Source organism: Protopterus annectens, chromosome 12.part0 (genome assembly GCF_019279795.1).
Source record: "Protopterus annectens isolate FY-2018-M chromosome 12.part0, PAN1.0, whole genome shotgun sequence".
In the NCBI taxonomy this organism is placed as follows: domain Eukaryota; kingdom Metazoa; phylum Chordata; order Ceratodontiformes; family Protopteridae; genus Protopterus; species Protopterus annectens.
Window position 1 is genome coordinate 509281425 of NC_056746.1, and position 24013 is coordinate 509305437.

General features: G+C 41.4%; 1 protein-coding gene across 2 annotated transcripts in view; it reads right to left on the reverse strand.

Annotated features, from left to right (window-relative positions):
• The window catches only part of LOC122816680 (kelch-like protein 20), a 745290-nt gene that overhangs the window by 281860 nt on the left and 439417 nt on the right, over nt 1-24013 (reverse strand). Inside the window, exon 7 of one of the 2 annotated variants that reach the window (XM_044089647.1) lies at nt 11795-11941. The exons of the other annotated variant lie outside the window; for it this stretch is intronic. Within the exon in view, the coding sequence (XP_043945582.1) occupies nt 11795-11941 (147 nt within the window). The remainder of the gene's footprint in view (nt 1-11794; nt 11942-24013) is intronic. 2 annotated transcript variants of the gene reach the window in all.

Sequence of the window (24013 nt, forward strand, 5' to 3'; positions counted from 1 at the left end):
ATCGATAGATGGTTAACTGTTGTAACTTATGTAAATAAACAAATAAATAAAATATTCAGATTCAGTCCTTATGGAGCATGTATATATAATATATTTTATTTTATCAAGGGTGTACGTTAAAACATAGTTGTTCAACATTATTTAAGGTACAAGAATAAATGTGGTTTTAACATATTTTAACATATAATATTTTTATACTATATATATATTTTATATACATTTTATATACATTTTTATATATTTTTTTATATATTTATTGGTATTTATACACCAAATTAATGTATTAACAAGAAATGAGTATTTCCTGTCACAATTTCTTTGATGATTTTACTTATATTTAATTTTTACAACATTTATACAAGTTGTAAACAAAATTATGAAATGTTAAGATCATGAATTCTTATGAACCTTTACAACTTTGTATTATATTCAAGTGTAAATTACCAAAGGTTTGGTTCAGCATTACCTCAATGTCAATCAGTGTCAATTAATGGCCAGTCTATTAGAAGTCAAGATTAATTAAGTGTGTTTTACTTAGATGTATTTAAACTGAAGATTTGTATGTGTAACAGATTCTGATGAAGTCTCCATATGGGAGATGAAAGTGCTTAATCTGTTTTTTTTTTGTCAAATAAATTCGTGTCTTGAAACGTTTTACCTAGTGGTCTGTTGGACTTGGACCTTGAATCGTAACTGAGTTTCCACGTTTTATTAAGAGGAAAACCTTTATTGTTACTGGAGAATAGCGCCCACAACTGCATTTATGTAAATTAATCTACAAAGACTCCACCTTAGTGATATCTAGGTGTACATTTAAGATGTAATTAAGTTAACTTTGTTATTTAATAACAAACCAGTCACTCAAGTCACACACTTTCTAGTTTTAAAAACATTATTAAATCTTATAAATTATATTTTTCATTAGAAACTCAAGTGTGGCTGTGAATGAATAGAACAATACAAGTGGGGGAGGGAGGGGGTTATAAATTTTATTACAGCACATGTACAGAAGTTGCAGGAGCTTAAAGGGTTTGGAGAAGTGGAAGAGGGTGAGGGGAAGTGTAGTGGAATAATAAAAATAAACATCTGTCACTGGTTTTGCTTGGTTTGGGCTCTAGAAGGCACAGTATGTATTTATTTTTATAAAATAAATTAAACGCTTGTCATTTGTATAGTTCCAACTCAAAAAAAAAAAAAACTAAAGTTGTCTCTGCTTATATGCTTTCGCAAATGCCTTATCAGATCTGCCTGAAAACGTCTCGTGGGTACAAAAATATAGATACAACTTATGAAGGAAAAAATAAATCATCACCTTCTTTTGGCTGTTCCCATTAGGGGTCGCCACAGCGGATCTTCTGTTTCCATTTCTTCCTGTCCTCTGCATCATGCTCTTTCACACCAACCGCCTGCATGTCCTCTCTCACTATATCCATAAACCTTATCTTAGGCCTTCCTCTTTTCCTCTTACCTGGCAGCACCATCCTTAGCATCCTTTTGCCAATATACTCCTCAACACATGTCCAAACCAACGCAATCTCGCCTCTCTTGCTTTGTCTACAAACTGTCCAACCTGAGCTGACCCTCTAACATACTGATTCCTAATCCTGCCCATCCTAGTCACACCCAGTGCAAATCTTAATATCTTTAACTCTGCCACATCCAGTTCCGACTCCTGCCTTTTCGTCAATGCCACCGTCTTCAACCCATATAACATAGCTGGTCTCACTACCCTCTTGTAGACCTTCCCTTTCACTCTTACTGGTACCCGTCTGTCACAAATCACTCCTGACACTCTTCTCCACCCATTCCACCTTGCCTGTACTCTCTTCTTCACCTCTCTTCCACACTCACCATTACTCTGAACTATTGATCCCAAGTACTTAAACTCATCCACCTTTACCAACTCTGCTCCCTGCATCCTCACCATTCCTCTACCCTCCCTCACATTTACACACATACATTCTGTTTTAGCCCTGCTGTCCTTCATTCCTCTCTTCTCTAAAGCATATCTCCACCTCTCCAGGGTCTCCTCAACCTGGTCCCTACTCTCACTACATATCACAGTGTCATCTGCAAACATCATAGTCCATGGGGCCTCCTGTCTGATCTCATCTGTCAACCTATCCATCACCACTGTAAATAAGAAAGGGCTCAGAGCTGATCCTTGATGAAATCCCACCTCCACCTTAAACGTATCTGTCACTCCCACCGCAGTCCTCACCAATGTCACACTACCCTTGTACATATCCTGTACCACTCTTACATACTTCTCTGCCACTCCCGACTTCCTCATACAATATCACAACTCCTCTCTAGGCACCCTGTCATATGCTTTCTCTAAGTCCACAAAGACACAATGCAACTCCTTCTGACCTTCTCTGTATTTCTCCAACAACACTCTCAGAGCAAATATTGCATCTGTAGTGCTCTTTCCTGGCATGAAACCATACTGCTGATCACTAATCATCACCTCCCTTCTTAACCTAGCTTCCACTACTCAAAATAGATCTGGGAAATTGTAGCTTTAAAGGAGTTCAAGTGAGCTGCTGGTTAGGGTTAGAGAGAAGACTTGTGCTGAAGTTTAAAGCTGGTATACTTCAAGCTCGAGTGTAAAAATATTAAAAGACAGAGTTGAAATATCAGGTAATATACGACAGAGTTGCTATGAAGTTAGTCTACCTTCAAAGAGTGAGAAAATGAAGGCATCAGCAATACCGTGTGAGGTCAGCAAGTATAAGTTCCTATAAAAATATATTAAAAAATAAAAATCAACCAAAGCAAGTGCGAGCCGGAGGGAAGAACAGATGTGTGTCTTAAGTTACACACGTGAGGTATGACAAGGTACAGTGGTTACAAACATGTAGCGGTGTCATAGAGGCTTTGATCAAAGTTAACAAGCAAGATATTAAAGATGTAAAAAAAAGAAAGAAAATACATCAAATAATAAATAAATAATATCACATATACATGGTTAGAAACTTAATTTACTACAGTCTTTACCTAAAAATTCTCTATTTAACTCAGTTCTGCTTGTCAATGTGTATTGTTTATTGTGTAAACAACCTTCTACACATACTATGTACTCACCGTTTGTAACTGTTTTTATGCCTGAGCTGTGAGGATTATCACATTTACCAGTTATCAAATGACATAACAAATGTCACCGATGAATAAATAAACACACCAAATGACACAGCCAGTAGATCAAATTGCATGAATTATGAATTGTAATGAAACACATGGATGCCTCCATAAAATGGGTACTCAACAACTACTGCTTTACAGATAAAAGTTAGTAATACAATATGATTCTCCTGCTTACTTTCTACTGATTTTACAACCACTGTGATGTCCCTGATGAAACAGCACACAGTGGAGCACCACCTATCATTCCAGAAATGTTCAGTAGGGCATTTAGTTAGCAAGAAAATCGTTTTAATATATAGCTACAACTACTGTCTAGAAACACTACTATAAATTCTTGAACACATACTACAATTTACTGCTACTACTACTACAACAACACTGTAAGCAGCCACAACTCACTCAATAGCACTTTAGCAGCATTCTCAAGAAATCTAAGTGAAATTGTTCACTCTTCTAAACACTACAAAAATGAACCCACTCCACATACAACAACTTAACCCAACTTCTCTGTCAACACTACCAATATCCATTAGTTATGTCTAAAGGTGGCTGCAGAAATAGAACTATTACACAGACAATATAGAGGACTGACTACTCAAATAAGGACAGTCTGTCACTGTCACAAATTTCTGAAGCAAAAGCATGTTTGCATTAGTTTACTGAAACTGCAGATTTCTGGTACCTTCATTTTCAAGTTCTAACTTGCATCTAAAGCCCTTCAACTGAGATTACCTCTCCACTACTTCATACACCCTCAGTGGTTGGGATTCCATCACTGTTCTTCTCAACTCTGCTGCATCTACTAATGACACAAATCCCACCATCTTCCTCCTTGTCCGTCACCAAAATCAGCAACTACCAATCAAAATAAAATGCTTACTAACACACTCTGTTTCAAAGTCCCCTTGTGAGTCTACATCCAATTCATCTTATTTTGTGTTGCAGGTGGAAAACCATTGGTTGCATCCCTAGCTACAGCAGTACTACTACATTATAACGTACTTTCTGACAATAGTATTTTGTGTTTGAAAGCTGCTCACAAGGCCCAGTCAAGTCTTTGCTTTGTTACTTAATCTTGTTCTGTGCTGAATAATACCATCAGCATTAATCTGCAGAATGACACCATGGAAGTGTACATATTACAACCCCCATGATTTCTCCAGGCTACATATGTGTTTTTCTTCCTGCACCTCCCAGATGCAGTTACACAAAACAAATGAAAACAACACACATATAACTTAAACTTATGTTGCAAATAACTAGATGAAAACATTAAACAATTCTACTGTAAATGATACATTACTTTCAGGCTTCCATAAATTAAGTCTAAATAAAAAAAGTCTAAGCTCTGTAAAAAATCAGAATGTTAGCAAATCATTACCAAGCTATTCATAAGAAAACATAATTACTAAATACAAGACATACTCCTTGTGCCTTTTATACTAAAACACATTTCTGTTTCATTTATTTATTTGACTGTAGTTACTACTATAACCCTCCTTCAACACAAAAAAAAAATTCATACCAATGACATAAATCTTTCCTTTCAAAATGCAGGCAGCTGATCCTGAACGTGCAATCTGCATAGGAGCAACCTCTGTCCAGATGTCAGTTTTGGGATTATATACCTGCACTAAGTCCATTCCGTCACCATCTTCAAGCACTGCTCCCCCTATTGTAAGAGAAAAAATATAAACGTACTAAATGCAAAGACCCTAGTGGATACTGTAAAAAAACAATCTCATCTTATCCAATCTGAAGACTACAGCACCTTCTGAAATTAGTGAGCTGCTGATGTTGAGAGATAAAAGTCTTGACTGCAGCCCAAGTAAAGACGGAAATTAGAAGTTATGTACCTACCATAACGTTCCATGTTAGTTGTCTTCATCTCGCCTTCTTCTTGCTGGATGGGTTGGGAGCCGATCCTCGGCTCGACCACTAGCTTTAGCTCGAGAACTCCTTTTACCAGCTCGAGGCAACCCTATATCCCATGATGCAAGGCGGAACTACCTCAGATCTCGTTTGGCAGCTAACTAACCCTGCTAAAGACTTATCCTAATATAATTAGGAACCATGGTTCCTAAAAGAAGTCCTCATAACAATGCTCGGAGGAAGCTATCTAATAGGAACTCTCCAAGATCTGTCCAGGCCAGGGGAAGGAGGGTGGGATAAGAAGAAGGCGAGATGAAGACAACTAACATGGAGCGTTATGGTAGGTACATAACTTCTAAATGTTAAGTTGTCAATCTCGCCTTCATTCTTGCTGGATGGGACCGGTCCCTAGCACCTGTATCCCGGGTGGCTCAATGGAACAGACTCTTGAGAACAGTGGAACCAAAACTGGCCCTATCTCTGGAGGCCAAATCCAACTTGTAATGAGACACAAAAGTATGAGGCGTGGCCCAAGTAGCTGCTGCACAAATAGTGTCAATGGGAAATCTATCCTGAAAGGCTACAGAAGTGGATAGACTCCTGGTTGAATGAGCTTTTGGCTTAGAAGATAGTTGTTTGCCCCTTAGAGAGTACACATAGGAAATGGTGGAAGTCAACCATCTAGATAAGGTCACTTTAGATACTGGAAGACCCAACCTGTTTCCTGCATAGGAGACAAACAATTGGTCTGATTTTCTAAGTTGTTTAGTCCTATGTAAGTAGTACCTGAGCTGACGATGAACATCCAAAAATGCAGCTTCTGTTCAGCTCTGTCAGAATAGTTAGGAAAGAAAACTGGTAGATCAATAGATTGGTTAATATTGGCTTGAGATACAACCTTGGGAAGAAAGGAAGGGTTAGTCCTGAGCGAAACCCTATCCTTATGAAACACCAGATAAGGTGAACGAATACAGAGGGCCTGAATCTCAGAAACTCTTCTTGCAGAAGTAACAGCCAGCAAAATATAGTTTTCCAAGTCAACAACTTTAAAGAACACATAGCAGGCGGTTCGAAAGGAGGTAGAATTAGGGATGCCAACATTAAGTTCAGATCCCATTGCGGAGGAGGATGTTTCACAGGCGGTTTTAGGAGAAAAACTCCTCTCAAAAGGCTTTACTGCATAACCTATGAGACATGATGTTATTGTCCTGCAAGCCAACATGAAATTTGGAAATAGCAGCCATTTGTACTTTGACTGTAGATGATGACGATCCTGAATGAAAAACCTCCGCCAGGAAATCCAAAACAGAATGTATAGGAGGTGAAGGGATCAATATTTTGGCGTTTGCCCAAATAGAAAAGCCGCCACTTGCTAGCATAAACAGTTCTAGTGGACGACTTTAAAGAAGACACTAAAATGTCTCTGACTGAGTCAGAAATCATTGGTAGCCTGGCTAGGGAAGGAAGTGGAGCAACCAAGCAGTGAGGTTGAGAGAATGAATGGCTCGGTGCTGCTGACCCGACTGGTGGATCAAAAGATCCGGAACTGGGTCCAGATGCCAGGGCTGCACCAGAAGGTGATGATGTAGAGGCGGAAACCAAATTTGTCGAGGCCAATATGGAGCAATGAGGATCAATTTGGCTCTCAAACGGTGGCTTTCTGAATGACTTGTGGAATCAATGGAAAGGGAGGAAAAGCATAAAGAAGTCCCGAGGCCAATCCTGGGTTAGAGAGTCTCTCAAGGGTTGGCCTGGAAGAGGAAATAGTGTGAAGTAATCTGGGCACTTGCTGTTTTGAGGGTAGCGAAAAGATCGCAACAAGGGTGCCCCACTTCAGAAAAATCTGATCCACTACAGACTGATTGAGAGACCACCGTGAGGCATCAGAATAGATCTGCTTAGCCTGTCCGCCAATAGGTTGGACCTGCTGGGGATGTGCGTTGCTATCAGAAACCGCTGAGAAGAGATCGCCCATTGCCAAAGTCTGAGAGCTTCGACATAAGGGATAGGACCTGGTTCCGCCCTGCTTGTTGATGTACCAGACCACGGACATGTTGTCCGTCTGTACTGCAATAGTCCCTGTGGGAAGAAAGTCGTCGAGGGCTTGCAACGTTAAAAGCACTGCTCTCATCTCCAGGACATTTATGTGCAGGTGGTATTCTATGGGTTGCCACGTCCGTGGACCATCCTGCCCTGATAATGCCCCCCACCCGATCAGAGAGGCATCCGTGGTGACTGTGGCAACTGGAGGAGGGGAACAAATGGTCGGCCCTGCTGAAGAAGAGGGAAGATACCCACCATCGTAGATGAGCCCTGCAAGACTGTGTCACTAAGATCTCGTGTCTCATGGGCAGATCGTGGGTACGACATTTCACTGCGTGAACAACATCCACTGCAGGAGACGACGTGGAAGCGAGCTAGTGGAAGAAGAACAATGGCTGCAGCCATTAGGCCTAGAACCTTCAAGACAAACCTGGCTTTGACCTTGTTGCTTTGTAACAGAAGCTGAACAAATTTCTGGATGTCCAGAATCCTTTGATTTGTTAGTCTGGCTAACATTTTGACGGTATCTAACTCTGCGCCTATAAAGGTGATAGATTGGCAAGGCAGCAGAGAGGATTTTTCAAATTCACGAAATTCCTAGACTCTTGCAAAGCTGTAAGGTGTAATCTCTGGACCGAAGAAGCTGATCCCTGGAGGTGGCGGAGAGGAGCCAGTCGTCCAAATAAGGAAACACTTGGAATCCTCGACGTCTCAGGTGAGCTGTGACCACCGCCATGCATTTGGTGAACACTCTGGGGGCTGAAGTGAGGCCAAAGGGCAGTGCTCTGAATTGGTAATGACTGGCTCCCAGCAGCGGAGAAACCTTCTGGGCGCCTGTGAATCTTTATGTGATAGTCCGCATCCTGAAGGTCTATCGAGCACATCCAGTTGTCCTTGCCCAGAAAGGGCAGAATGGATTGCAGCGTGACCATCCGCAATCTTGCCTTTTGACAGACTTGTTTAGTCTGCTTAGGTCTAGTATTGGTCTCCAATCTCCGTCCTTTTGGGGACCAAAAGAATCTTGAGTAGAAGCCGGATCCTACTTGGTCTGCGGCACTGTTTGGATGGCTCTTTTCCCAGGAGTTTTGAAACTTCCTGTTTTGCCAAATCCCTTTGACCGGGTGAGATGTCTGGAAGGGATTGTAGAGGTCGGGAAACCTTGAAGGGGATTTTGTAACCCTCGGATATAATCGACTGTACCCACTTCTTGTGATAGGGATTGCCAGGCTACTGGGTACTGTGAAATTCTTCCCCGACTGCCTCCAAGGGTGGACAGTCGGGCAACACCTCAGGGATGCTGAAAGGGCTTCTCAGGAAGAGGCTCCCTGTTGCCCTGGTTCTGAGGACCCCCTGCCTCTAGGGCGGCGTATTATTGTTACCCCTCTGCCTCTAGGGGTAAACTGACCACGATGTGTCCGTGTAGCTCCTTGGGCTTTACGAACCACATCTTCCCCCTTCTGACCCTTGGGATATGGTCTAGAAGGAGTGGAAAACTGGACTCCAACGGCAGAAAGAGTTTTACCGTCTTGTTCACATCTGGTCAAAGTATCCTTCACCTGAGGTCCGAACAAAGCCGAACCGTCAAAGGGGTATTGGTGAAGGACGCCTTAAAGGGGTCCGCAAAATTACACAGCCGCATCCAGGCTTGGCGCCTAAGAGCAACACCTGTGCCTCTTGGCTCGTTCGCTCCATCGGCTGCATAAGATATGAGCCGCATGGAGGAGTTAGATATCAATTCAGGATAGCTAGCTGAGAGGCAATCTTTTCCTGGAGCCCCAGCAGCTGAAGGATCCTGGACTACTTCCCCAGCTCCTTGAGAATATCTCTTCGCGGAAGCCTGGTGAAAGGTTGAACCAAAAAGGTTAAAATTTTTTTAGGGCCCCGAAAAAGGCCCAAAATTTTGGGGGGGAAAATCTCACCTTCCCCCTACACCCCCCATACCGTCAACATCCACCTTTACCAACTCTGCTCCTGCATCCTCACCATTCCTCTACCCTCCCTCACATTTACACACATACATTCTGTTTTAGCCCTGCTGTCCTTCATTCCTCTCTTCTCTAAAGCATATCTCCACCTCTCCAGGGTCTCCTCAACCTGGTCCCTACTCTCACTACATATCACAGTGTCATCTGCAAACATCATAGTCCATGGGGCCTCCTGTCTGATCTCATCTGTCAACCTATCCATCACCACTGTAAATAAGAAAGGGCTCAGAGCTGATCCTTGATGAAATCCCACCTCCACCTTAAACGTATCTGTCACTCCCATGTCAGTCCTCACCAATGTCACACTACCCTTGTACATATCCTGTACCACTCTTACATACTTCTCTGCCACTCCCGACTTCCTCATACAATATCACAACTCCTCTCTAGGCACCCTGTCATATGCTTTCTCTAAGTCCACAAAGACACAATGCAACTCCTTCTGACCTTCTCTGTATTTCTCCAACAACACTCTCAGAGCAAATATTGCATCTGTAGTGCTCTTTCCTGGCATGAAACCATACTGCTGATCACTAATCATCACCTCCCTTCTTAACCTAGCTTCCACTACTCAAAATAGATCTGGGAAATTGTAGCTTTAAAGGAGTTCAAGTGAGCTGCTGGTTAGGGTTAGAGAGAAGACTTGTGCTGAAGTTTAAAGCTGGTATACTTCAAGCTCGAGTGTAAAAATATTAAAAGACAGAGTTGAAATATCAGGTAATATACGACAGAGTTGCTATGAAGTTAGTCTACCTTTAAAGAGTGAGAAAATGAAGGCATCAGCAATACCGTGTGAGGTCAGCAAGTATAAGTTCCTATAAAAATATATTAAAAAATAAAAATCAACCAAAGCAAGTGCGAGCCGGAGGGAAGAACAGATGTGTGTCTTAAGTTACACACGTGAGGTATGACAAGGTACAGTGGTTACAAACATGTAGCGGTGTCATAGAGGCTTTGATCAAAGTTAACAAGCAAGATATTAAAGATGTAAAAAAAAGAAAGAAAATACATCAAATAATAAATAAATAATATCACATATACATGGTTAGAAACTTAATTTACTACAGTCTTTACCTAAAAATTCTCTATTTAACTCAGTTCTGCTTGTCAATGTGTATTGTTTATTGTGTAAACAACCTTCTACACATACTATGTACTCACCGTTTGTAACTGTTTTTATGCCTGAGCTGTGAGGATTATCACATTTACCAGTTATCAAATGACATAACAAATGTCACCGATGAATAAATAAACACACCAAATGACACAGCCAGTAGATCAAATTGCATGAATTATGAATTGTAATGAAACACATGGATGCCTCCATAAAAATGGGTACTCAACAACTACTGCTTTACAGATAAAAGTTAGTAATACAATATGATTCTCCTGCTTACTTTCTACTGATTTTACAACCACTGTGATGTCCCTGATGAAACAGCACACAGTGGAGCACCACCTATCATTCCAGAAATGTTCAGTAGGGCATTTAGTTAGCAAGAAAATCGTTTTAATATATAGCTACAACTACTGTCTAGAAACACTACTATAAATTCTTGAACACATACTACAATTTACTGCTACTACTACTACAACAACACTGTAAGCAGCCACAACTCACTCAATAGCACTTTAGCAGCATTCTCAAGAAATCTAAGTGAAATTGTTCACTCTTCTAAACACTACAAAAATGAACCCACTCCACATACAACAACTTAACCCAACTTCTCTGTCAACACTACCAATATCCATTAGTTATGTCTAAAGGTGGCTGCAGAAATAGAACTATTACACAGACAATATAGAGGACTGACTACTCAAATAAGGACAGTCTGTCACTGTCACAAATTTCTGAAGCAAAAGCATGTTTGCATTAGTTTACTGAAACTGCAGATTTCTGGTACCTTCATTTTCAAGTTCTAACTTGCATCTAAAGCCCTTCAACTGAGATTACCTCTCCACTACTTCATACACCCTCAGTGGTTGGGATTCCATCACTGTTCTTCTCAACTCTGCTGCATCTACTAATGACACAAATCCCACCATCTTCCTCCTTGTCCGTCACCAAAATCAGCAACTACCAATCAAAATAAAATGCTTACTAACACACTCTGTTTCAAAGTCCCTTGTGAGTCTACATCCAATTCATCTTATTTTGTGTTGCAGGTGGAAAACCATTGGTTGCATCCTAGCTACAGCAGTACTACTACATTATAACGTGCTTTCTGACAATAGTATTTTGTGTTTGAAAGCTGCTCACAAGGCCCAGTCAAGTCTTTGCTTTGTTACTTAATCTTGTTCTGTGCTGAATAATACCATCAGCATTAATCTGCAGAATGACACCATGGAAGTGTACATATTACAACCCCCATGATTTCTCCAGGCTACATATGTGTTTTTCTTCCTGCACCTCCCAGATGCAGTTACACAAAACAAATGAAAACAACACACATATAACTTAAACTTATGTTGCAAATAACTAGATGAAAACATTAAACAATTCTACTGTAAATGATACATTACTTTCAGGCTTCCATAAATTAAGTCTAAATAAAAAAAGTCTAAGCTCTGTAAAAAATCAGAATGTTAGCAAATCATTACCAAGCTATTCATAAGAAAAACATAATTACTAAATACAAGACATACTCCTTGTGCCTTTTTATACTAAAACACATTTCTGTTTCATTTATTTATTTGACTGTAGTTACTACTATAACCCTCCTTCAACACAAAAAAAAAATTCATACCAATGACATAAATCTTTCCTTTCAAAATGCAGGCAGCTGATCCTGAACGTGCAATCTGCATAGGAGCAACCTCTGTCCAGATGTCAGTTTTGGGATTATATACCTGCACTAAGTCCATTCCGTCACCATCTTCAAGCACTGCTCCCCCTATTGTAAGAGAAAAAATATAAACGTACTAAATGCAAAGACCCTAGTGGATACTGTAAAAAAACAATCTCATCTTATCCAATCTGAAGACTACAGCACCTTCTGAAATTAGTGAGCTGCTGATGTTGAGAGATAAAAGTCTTGACTGCAGCCCAAGTAAAGACGGAAACTTCTCTTATCTCTGAGTTCATCTAGCAACTTCAGTGCTTGTTGGAGCTGACATAAAGGAGGAGAGGAATGATGAGGTTGGAGACTGCATGCTTCTACTTGGGGGGGGGGGGTTAGGAGTACATGTCCAGCCACATAGTCCATGGAAGAATCCCTGGTGAAGAACAAGGATAAAAAAAGCTGCAGTTTACAAGGCGGCATGGCCATCATTAAGTGGTAAATGGAGCTATAGATGTCAATGGCAAGGACTATTCCCTATGCCAGCCACTTTTAAACCTATGTGGATGTACAGAAAAACCCTGCCTTACCTGTGGTATAGACAGATAAAGACCTGACTATGGTCTAGATGACCAGAGTTTAACTAGTGGTTCAGGCGTCTGAAGGCAAGGTAGGGAGAATGGATGTACCCATCCTGGGAGTAAGAAGTGTAGTCAAACATACCTCTATTGCTTTTCCAAAGTGGATGTCAGGGTGCATGGGAAGTGCTGTATACAGGGGGAGGGGGGTTGGCTGAAATGCATATAAAGTTGTGGACGGTATACAGCAAATCTATTGTATGCCACCCTCTTGGCAGCACAAGTGCACAAAGGGGTGAGGAATATGTTTTAAAGTACAAATATTCCCTAGGTAACAGTGTAACATTGCCTCAAGAAACACAGACTTCCTCATTGGCCCTAAACATGGATCAGTGTTACTCCAAGGGCAGCAAGAAGGTTTGGTAAGCCCAATGGATGAAGAAAGGCCCGTAGAGTAGCAAGGGTCAGCTTCAGGGAGCAAAAAAGGACAGAAAACCTTGACGTGTGCCTGAGAGACTGCTCCTCTTGATCAGCTCTTATCCACTGGATTGTCTGGTCCAATGGACGGTGCAGAGTGAGAGTAATTCACCAGTGCATCAGTTTTGTTCCACACTACTGCGAATGACCATGGCTCAATAATCAGCCTGAGTGCTATGTGGCCAGCTACAAGTAGGGACGAGTATAAAGGGAACGTCTCTTATGACAAGGGAAGTGCACATGCCTGCACTCTCATAATATATTACTGTAAGTGTTACAGATTTCTTAGGGACGTGCATGGCAGCACATGCACACCTTCTGTTTGGTATCACTGCAGAGATACACCTGCAGTCCAGCAGTATGCCAGACACGTATACCATTCAACCCTTTTTTGACTGCAAATAATGATCACAAGTCCCACCGATTTCATACAGTCATTACAGGACTCAGCAGCTCTACATTATCTATGTGCCTACATAGACTCTGAGGGAGAAGTAAGTCAAAAGGGATCGTCAGGGGATCAGATGCACTAGTAACCATATGGAGAAAAGCCAGAAAAGGTGACCTATAAAATGCTGACCAATCATGGCTAGCTGAAGGTGGGAGCAATAAGTAGCTCAGAAACTGCCTGCCTTCCACAGGAAGAAGTAAATTAACACAAAACAGATTCTGTCTATCTGTAAGACAGGAATATGTCTGAGAAGGCAGGCAGTTTCTGAGCTACTTATTGCTCCCCCTAATGTCCTAATCCCAAATGTCATTCATGCTGAAATGTGGGGGGCATACACTCTATACTACCGCATGCTGTTCTCGAACAGGTAAAGCCAAATGACTCCTGCAGCCCATTGCTAGCTTTCAGGTCTACTACAGAGAATGTTCCTAACATTGCAACATCTTCCACCCTCCCTTGAGAAAGAACACGTTGCTGGCCACTCGATTCTATCTCTACAAGCTGACTCTCTTCACGCATCTGGGTTGTCTACATTACATTCAGGGCTGCAACCTCTGTACTGACAAAGTAAACAGATTTGACTGAATTGTTCAAGGTCTTCAGGCAAAAAACACACAGGATAAGCAGGAAATGAACCCCAAACAGACAAATGACAGGACTGAGAAGAAAGATCTACTACATGAGCACTTTTTATTTTATTATTTATTTATTTATTTGCATTTGTTTACTAGGAAAGTCCAACCAGGCCATGCAAGACTCCTTTTTATCAAAGGCCCAGGGTAAAAAGCTCTTAAACAAATTATGAAGTTTGAGTGACTGACATGTTCATTTAAGGAATGGGGCTCAGCAAATTACACTAGAATCATCATTGTACTGAATGACAAGCAGAGGGAACTGATGTGCTGTGTCAGTTTTAAAAAATATATATTGCATAATACATCCCTGAGGAACACCTAGTTTTCACAGGGAGAAAGACAGTATGTAGCTTACCATTTTACATACTGGCTTCTGTCATCAAGGTAGCTTTTGAACCAGAGTGGTCTCACTGAACAGGTGGTGTTCTGAGATGGGTATTTTGAGACAGTGTAAGAATTGTCTCAGGTTTTCTGATGATTACCCCCCCCTCTAAGGTTTTGATTATTGCCCTCCCCCACATTGCCTCTTAGTCAATACCAATCTGATAAACCCACCAACATAATGAAACAAGCAAAGAAAATTAAGAAGGTGTTACTGATCACTGCTAGACACCTAAACAAAGAAACTCCACTACCTACAACCTCTTCTGACTCTGAAGGACACTGACATCTACGTGATAACTAAGAAATGGTTTAAAATAGACAGCAATCCAATTGTGCAAGGCTGTTAACGCCCTTTGCACTTTTAGACCATGTCCAAATAACCATAAGAAAGGTTCTGTACCATATATTAGTTAGCTACAGAACTCCCTCTATGACAAAAGAAAGCCACACTACCTATCTACAGAAGTTTGGATCACTCGGTATTAAACCAAATATTTTTCTATGTGATCTAAACTATCCAACTCTACACTGCAAAATCTACAAAATCTCTAGTGCACAAGCACAGAGATTCATGGACTTTGTCAATGCAAATACCCAGGAACAATTAGTCCAAGAATCCACAAGCGGAAATAATGTCTTGGATCTTGTCCTTGCTAATATGGGAGTATCTTTTACCATCCCTTATGTATCCTCATCACTTGTTAGGTCTGACCATAAAGCAATCTCATTCAAAATAAAACTGAAACCAGAGATTCATTCCACCCAAGGAACCTTTAGAAACATTTTTTTTCTGTATTCTTAAACACCTTTATTGAATTATCACTTGTGACATAAGCAAACTTAACTTTATACAAAAGTAAATGAACCATGTTAACAAGTTCACATTTACAAACATTATACATCACATATACTGTCCTGTGCAATATAATCAGTCCAACATTACATAAATTCCTGCCTTCTCTTAGACATCATTCCTCCTCCTCCAAAACATTTTTCTGCATGCATTGCTCCACAACATCCATTTTTTTCTATGTAATTTACTCTTACCCTTTTCAAAAGATACCACTTCCAGTTTTTTTTATCTCTGTTACAATATTCACTACTTCAAGTATGGTAGGTTTAGACTTTGGTTTCCATTTTCTAGTAATTGCTTTTTTCGGCAGCCATCAGAATTAAACTTAACAAGACCTTACTATGTCTAGGCAATTCAGATCCTGCATCCCAGCTCAAAAAATAATTTCTTTAGTTATACTCATTCCCTCAACCACAAATCTTGACAGAGTACTCTGTATGGAATGTTTAAAGTCTGCCAACTCATTACACTCCTAGAACATTTGTTCCCAAGTACTGCTTTCTTTCTCATTGTACCTCCAACATTTGCCATCTTCCAGAAGAAAAGTTATTTGGAGTCTGCTTGGGGTACAAAAAGTACCCAAGCAAACACTTCCAGGCAAAATCCTAAATCTTCTAGATTTTGTTGTATACTTGAGAGCCATACATATGTCCTCCCATTGTTTTTTTTTTTTGTGAATTGCTTAACTAATCATTCTCCCCAATCTTTTCTGACCATCTCTGATTGATGCAATATGTTATATGCCCTACTAATTATCCCTTTTTAACAGCAGCTTCTGTTCTAGATTCAACTAAAAAACTCAACCAGTGTAGGTCTTTCATTTGGTATTCCCCTATCCCTATTTGTCTATACATCGATATCAATCCCTGACAGGGAATGCAATCTCTAGCCAGCAATCCAAATGCCTCCCTTCTCCATTCTTGTGTTGGCTTAGTTCTTGGTATACTTTCAGCTACCTTATAAATACAATATTCTGTATGACTGATGTTATTCTCCTTAAGAATCTGCCTCCAAAATCCTACTCATTCCTTATTTCTTGAATTACCGCTGGTTCATCATCATCCCTTTTCACTTTGAAATTATAGCTTTATGCTTGTGTTATGTATAAAAGTCTCAATTGTCTAGCTCTAAAATATCCCTTCAAATCAGGTAATCCTAAACCACCTTGCTATATTGGAATGTCAACTTATCCCATTTAACTCTTGCTCTCTTCCTCTCCCATATAAATATTTTAACTATCAGTTCTTCACTAATTACTGCACACAACCTCTCAGGTTGATAAAAATATGCCTGACCTATGTATAAAATCGAAAAGGACTAAAAACATTTCACAGCTTGTGTCTTAAACTATCCATAAACAAGAGCTTCCAGTTTCTCAGTTTTTAAACTATCTTTTGTTTAGTCTCTTCCCCTCTATCCTTAACTTCCATAACAGAAGCCTTTTTAATTCATACTCCTAAATACGTCCTCCTCTCATAACCCCAGAAACATGGATATTTTTTAACCAATTTGTGGGTGGGTACATATTTTACAGTTATAGCCTTTGTTTTATCTTCATTAATTGTATATTCTGAAAACACCTGATAGTCTCTCAAAATATTCCACAACATTGTAATGTCATTTTGTGGATTTATTAGGTACAAAATAACCTCACCTGCAAATAAAGTCAAGTTTTCATGATTACCACACAGATTATATCCTTGAACTTCTGGGCTCCTTATTTTCTTTGCCAATGGCTCTAAAAATAAAGCAAAAAAATGGGGAAACAGGACACCCCTGAATAGTTCCTCTGTTCAAACACAACTTCTCAGAGAGGAACCCTCCCACTTTAAGTCTTACCTCTGCTCCTTCATACAGCCTCCTAATTAATCATATTATTGTATTAGGGAGTGCAAACGCTTTCACTGCCCTACTCATAAAATCCCAGTTTACTCTGTCAAATGCTTGCTCTGCATCAAGATCCACCAATACCAGCGGTATTTTCTTATATTCTGCATCTATCTGGACTGTCACTTATTCAGTAATGTCAAATGCTTGCCTCCCCTCCGGAAAACTACAGTGACCCATATATATCAATTTTGGCAACACTATTTCCATACTTTTAGCTAGAATAGACACAAACACTTTACAAAATGGTTTAAAATTAAAATGGGTCTATATGAAGCTGGGGGTGATGGGTCTTTACCGTCTTTGGGTAATACAGGCACCACATCTTTCTTCCAAGATGCTGGTGTTTCCCCTCCAAAAAATACTGTTAAACAAAACCTTCTACATTTTTATCACTTTCTTCTCTCCTAACTTCCACAGGAATACCATCTGTTCCTGGAGACTTTCCTGCAGATTGATTATACATCACCATTTTCATTACATCTCTTTCTATCTTAAATATTAGTTGTTGAGTCTCATCTATCTCTAACTTTGGCATAATTAAGCTTTCCATAAATATTTCCATTTTTAAATTTCTCTCCTTTATACAAATTTTCATAAAATTTCCAAAATATCTCCAGCACCTTTATAGGATCTCTGATTATTTTTCTTGTTATAGGCTCCCTCAGTTTGTACTTTCTGTTGCCTAAGTTGTTGTGCTGTTGTGTTTGCTCCAGTTGTGACAAGTGCTTGGACAAGTATGTACCAAAGGGGTATTATACACAATAACTGGCCTAATGAGTGCTAAAGACGGTAGAATCATTACATTCCCAGACCTGGATGCCATTCCTTTAGATATAAGCTGTACAATTAAAATGGACTTTCTTACAATAGTGGATATATGGTGATCAAATGACAGTTTATTTTTGACACAGGTTCCCAGGTACCCAACTACGGAATCAATTTTCATGGGTATGTTGTCAATGTGATTGTTGCAAAGAGAGTCATGCTTGCCAAAGAATATGATTATACATTTCTTGGCATTTAGTTTTAGTCCATGGTTTTGATACCAACTATTTGTTTGGAACAGGCACTCTTGAGGGATCAAGGAGTCCTCTGGGGAGTTTATGATGGCACCAAGTATGCAGTCATCTGCAAACCTGGTCATCCACAAACCCATAACATTAGGTTTTATCTCTGAGAAGTAAATGCCAAAGAGGTGTGGACTAAGGACTGATCCCTGGGGGCACACCACTAATGATATATTGTGTGGAGGAGGTAGAGCTGCCCACCTTTATTTCCTGGGTTCTATTTGTGATCCAATTTGTTATCTAACTAGTTACATATACATTTAAAATTAGCTCTCAGAGTTATTTAACGATACTAGAGTGCGGGACAGTGCTGAACTCTTAAGAGGTCTTGATATGTGGTGTGTATAAAGAGAGAGAGAGATAGAGAGAGGAAGAAAAACAAAAATGAAGAAGGCAGGAGGATGTACACAATGCAAAACAGGTCTATCTGAATATCTAGTGTTATGATAAGCTCTTACACAACTATTTTTTCTCATCATTATATCACCCTTGCAGTGATGCCGGCTTACTGGACAATTTCCAAACCTTTTAGGAAGAAGGGATGGAGGTTTGAGGAACAGAACTGGAGTCCAGTGAGCCATGAAGGATGCTTCTGGCAAAATCTGTTCTGGCTCTGGAAAATGCATCTATCTTATAATGTTTAGTGAAAGTGTGACAGGATGGACAAGTAACTGCCTCCAAGAAGGATTTAGAGTCAAAGCCCTTGAAAAAAGGCTCCAGAAGTAGCTGCTCCAGAAGTAGCTGTTGCTCTGGAACAATGTGCCTTCACCCGACTCTACAGACAATTACCAAGGTAGGAACAGCAGAAAGAAATAGAAATGGAAATCCATAAAGTTATGGTCTGTATAGAAACTGGAAGATCCAGTTTCTTTCCCTCAAAATAAATAATTAGTCAGATTTTCTGGAGTATTTTTTTATCCAGGCAGAATCTAGGTTGTCTGTGGACATCTAATAAATTTGTATTCCTTCCCCCTCCCCTTTGAGGATGAGAAAGGAATGCAGCCAGATGGCTATATCAATTTTAAGACACCGCAATATTTTTTGTCATAACAGAAGGATTAATCTTGAGGCTCACCTTGCATTTGTGAAACACTAGAAAAAAAGGACTATACATGAGCACTTATAACTCGAGTCCCTTTTGGCAGATGTTAAATCCACTAATAAGACTGCCTTCCAAGCACAAAATTTTAAAGTAGTATATTCAAAAGGTGGGAATGTTAACTTTTCAAGGACATAATTCAGGTTCCAAGGAAGAAGAGGAAAAGACTTACTGGGAGGCTGGATAAGGAGTACACCCTTAGGAAATTGTCTGACTTCATAATGTAAAAAAAAAAAAAAAACCCAGGGAGATCAATAGGTAGGCAGTAAGAAATAGCAGACAACTGCATCTTAGCAGAGGTGTACGCTAGACCTGAATTGAGCAGGTCACACAGATATTTGAGGATTTGTGGTACCATATAAAAAATCTCTTCCACTTTTTTGTTGCAGGCTTTCTTGCCTCTATTATCATTTGTAGCATGTCCTCACAGTAAAGGTGCCTGAAAGAAATTAGAAGTTCATCATCCAGATTGTGAGGTTCAGTGTCTCCAGGTTAGAATGAATAACAGAGCCCTTTTGTTGTGCGAGAAATTCCATCCTGTGGGGTAATAAGAGGTTATGTACCTACCATAACGTTCCATGTTAGTTGTCTTCTTCTCGCCTTCTTTCTTGCTGGTTGGGTTCGGCTCCGACTCGGCCATCTTCAAAAGCTCGAGAGCTACTTACTGGCTCGAGGCCCCCCTATATCCCATGATGCCTGGCGCTAGATACCCAGATCTCGTTTGGTAAGTCTAACTGCAGACATAATAACAATAATAACAATACAGGAATCCTGTCCTAGAATGCATAAATCCTACTGGAGAGACTACTAGTCAGAAGGAATAGCCAGAGAAGACACAGCCAGTGAGAAAAACATAAGGAACTCTTCTCGGTCTACTGGGATAGGGGGATGAAGGGTGGGACGCAAGAAAGAAGGCGAGAAGAAGACAACTAACATGGAACGTTATGGTAGGTACATAACTTCTTAATGTTAAGTTGGCTATCTCGCCTTCATTTTTGCTGGTTGGGACAGCGTCCCTAGCACCTCAATCCTGGGTGGTTCATCGGAACAGACTCTTCAGAACAGTGGAACCAAAATAAGCTCTGCTCCTGGAGGCCACGTCCAGCTTTTAATGTGAAATAAAGGTATGAGGATTGGCCCATGTAGCTGCTGCACAAATAGCTTCCATTGGCAATCTTGCCTGAAAAGCCACTGAAGTAGTTAGAGCTCTAGTGGAGTGACCTTTTGGTTTAGCAGGAAGCTCTTTATTCCTCAGCTGATATATAAATGTAATGATAGATGTCAACCACCTAGATAAGGTTACTTTCGACACAGGTAGACCTTGTTTACCCTCAGCATAGGACAGGAACAGCTGGTCTGATTTTCTTATTTGCTTAGTTCTATGCAAGTAAAAGCGTAACTGTCTATGAACATCCAACTGATGCAATTTGTATTCCGCTTTGTTGGAATAATTTGGAAAAAACACAGGCAGATCAATAGACTGATTCAAATTATTGTCAGAAGAAACCTTTGGAAGGAAGGAAGGATTAGTCCTGAGAGACACTCTGTCATTGTGGAAAACTAGATAAGGAGGGCGAACACAAAGAGCCTGAAGCTCAGAAACTCTTCTGGCTGAAGTAATTGCAACCAGAAGAAGGGTTTTCCAAGAAAGAAACTTCAAGGAACAAGAAGCTGCCGGTTCAAAGGGGGGCAGTATCAGGGAAGCTAAAATCAAATTTAGATCCCACAGAGGTGGGGGATTTCTCACTGGAGGCCTGAGTAAAGTAGTCCTTTGAGAAAAGCTTTACAAAGCTTATGGGACATAATACTAGTATCGATAGACCTGTATGAAAGTTTGAAATTGCAGCTAACTGAACTCTAATCGTGGCAGATACCATCCAGCACGAAAAAGTTCCGCTAAAAAAATCCAAAATATGGTGCACAGGGGCTGAAAAGGGATCTATATTCCTAGCCTCTGCCCAGAAAGAGAAATGTTTCCACTTATTAGCATAAGTCTTTCTAGTGGTAGACTTGTGCGATGATAAGATGATTTCAAGCACCGAGTGGGAGATGTTCGGAAGTCTGGCTAAGGTCGGAAGTGGAGCAACCAAGCAGTGAGCTAGAGAGATTGAAGGGATTGGTGCAGCCCGCCTGATTGATGGATCAGGAGGTCTGGAACTGGGTCCAGGGTCCTGGGCTGCTCCAGAAGGTAATGATGCAGGAACGGGAACCAAATTTGTCGAGGCCAGTAAGGGGCAATGAGGATCATCTTGCATCCCAATGTGGTAGCGTTCTGTATTAATTTGGGAATCAGGGGGAACGGAGGGAATGCATAAAGAAGTCCCTGAGGCCAATCGTGAACTAGAACGTCTCTGAGGGAGTGTCCGGGAAGAGGGAGGAGCGAGAAGAAATTGTTGCACTTGCTGTTGAAGCGGGTGGCAAAAAGGTCGCAGCAAAGCTGACCCCATTTGCGGAAGATTTGGTCCGCCACTGTCTGATTGAGAGACCACTCATGAAGCATGAGAATAGCTCTGCTCAGCCTGTCCGCTATAACGTTGGACTTCCCAGGGATGTGCGCTGCTATAAGAAACCATTGGGAAGAGATCGCCCACTGCCAGAGTCTGAGTGCTTCTCGACATAGGGGGTAGGACCTGGTTCCGCCCTGCTTGTTGATGTACCACACTACCGACATGTCTGTTTGAATTGCAATGGTCCCGGTAGGAAGAGAGTTGTGAAGAGCTTGCAACGCCAAAAGCACGCCCCTCATCTCCAAGACACTGATATGCAGATGGTACTCGTGAGGCTGCCAGATGCCTTGGACTGTTCTGCCCTGAAAATGCCCCCCCCCCCACACCCGATCAGGGAGGCATCCGTGGTCACCGTAACCACTGGAGGAGGAAGAGCAAATGGTCTGCCCTGGGGTACTGATGGGGAAACCATCCACCAAGCAAGTTGGTTTTTGTATGTCTGTGTGATCATTATTTTGTGAGACATTGGAAGTTGCTGGAAAGACCATTGGGTGAACAGCATCCACTGAAGAATCCTCATATGAAAACGAGTGAGGGGGACTAGTATGATAGCCGCTGCCATGAGACCCAAGGTCTTTAGGACGAATCTGGCCTGAATTTTTTTGCATCCTAATAAGACCTGGACATGTCGGCGAACGTCTAGCACTCTGTCTAATGGAAGTCTCGCTGACATGTCCTTTGTATTTAAGTTTGCACCTACAAAGGTAATAGATTGACAAGGCGACAATGCAGACTTTTCGAAATTTATTGTGATGCCTAGTTTGGAGCACGTTTGGATGGTGTAGTCTCTGGCTCGCAGCAGGTGATGCCTGGTGGTTGCAGTAAGGAGCCAGTCGTATAAATATGGAAACACCTGGAATCCTTGCCGTCTCAGGTGAGCGGTAACTACTGCCAAACATTTGGTGAACACCCTGGGGGCTGTGGTGAGACCAAAGGGCAGAGCTCTGAACTGATAATGACTGGCTCCCAGCCGAAGCGGAGGAATCTTCTGGAGCGTCTGTCCATTTTGATATGGTAGTACGCGTCCTGAAGATCTATGGAGCACATCCAATTATCCCGACCCAGAAAGGGTAAAATGGACTGTAGCGTGACCATTCGGAACTTCGGTCTTTGAACAGACCTGTTTAGTCTGCTGAGATCCAGAATGGGTCTCTAGTCCCCTGTCTTTTTTGGTACCAAAAAAAACCTTGAATAAATTCCGGATCCTTGATCATCTGCTGGAACTGGCTGGATGGCTCTTTTTCTTAGCAGTTTTGAAGTTTCCAGAACTGCTTGATCCCTTAGAGTGGGTGGAACATCTGGAAGGGATTTGTTGGGAACGTAGGGAGTGTGAAAGAAAGGGATTTTGTAGCCTTCGGATATGATAGACAGTACCCATTTGTCTTGTGTTATACTTTGACAGGCTTTTGGGTACAGCGATAATCTTCCCCCGACTGCCTCCGAAGGTGGACAGCCGGGCAGCACCTCAGGGATGCTGGAAGGGCTTGTCAGAGAAAAATTCTCTTTGGCCCTGATTTTGCGGACCCCCTCTGCTCCGAGGGCAGCATCTATTGTTGTTCCCTCCTCTGCCCCTGGAGGAGAACTCTCCATGTGTGTCAGGCACGGCTCCCTGGGGTTTCCGGAACCACATCTTCCCACTCTTCTGACCCTTAGGATACGGTCTTGAAGGAGTGGAAAAACGGACTCCCACAGCAGAGAGAATCTTGCCTTCCTGCTCACACCTGGTAAGGGTATCCTTCACCTGTGGTCTAAAAAGAGCAGAACCATCAAAGGGGGTTTTTGTGAAAGACGCCCTGAAGGGTTCCGCAAAGTTACATAACCGCATCCAGGCATGCCTCCTCAAGGCCACGCCTGTGCCTGCGCCCCTACTCGCACCATCGGCTGCGTAATAGATGAGCCGCATGGAGGAGTTTACTACCGAATTAAGAGTCACCAGCTGGGAGGCAACCTTAGCCTGGGCCCCCGCAGCTGATGGATCTTAAAGGGTATCTCCTAGCTCTTTAAGTAGATCCCTTTGAAGGCGGGTAAAGTGGCACAAGTAGTTCAGAGACCTCATGGAGAAGGTCGCTGATGCAAACTTCCACTTCCCATATCTGTCCATCATCCTAGATTCCTTATTGGGGGGATGGACAGACAAAGAAGTTTCAGCCAACTCCTTTTTTGAGGCCGCTGCTACCACCATGGCATCAACAGGAACACCCTTAGTCAGAAATTGCTTGTCTTGTGGTGCAGTAATAAATTTTGT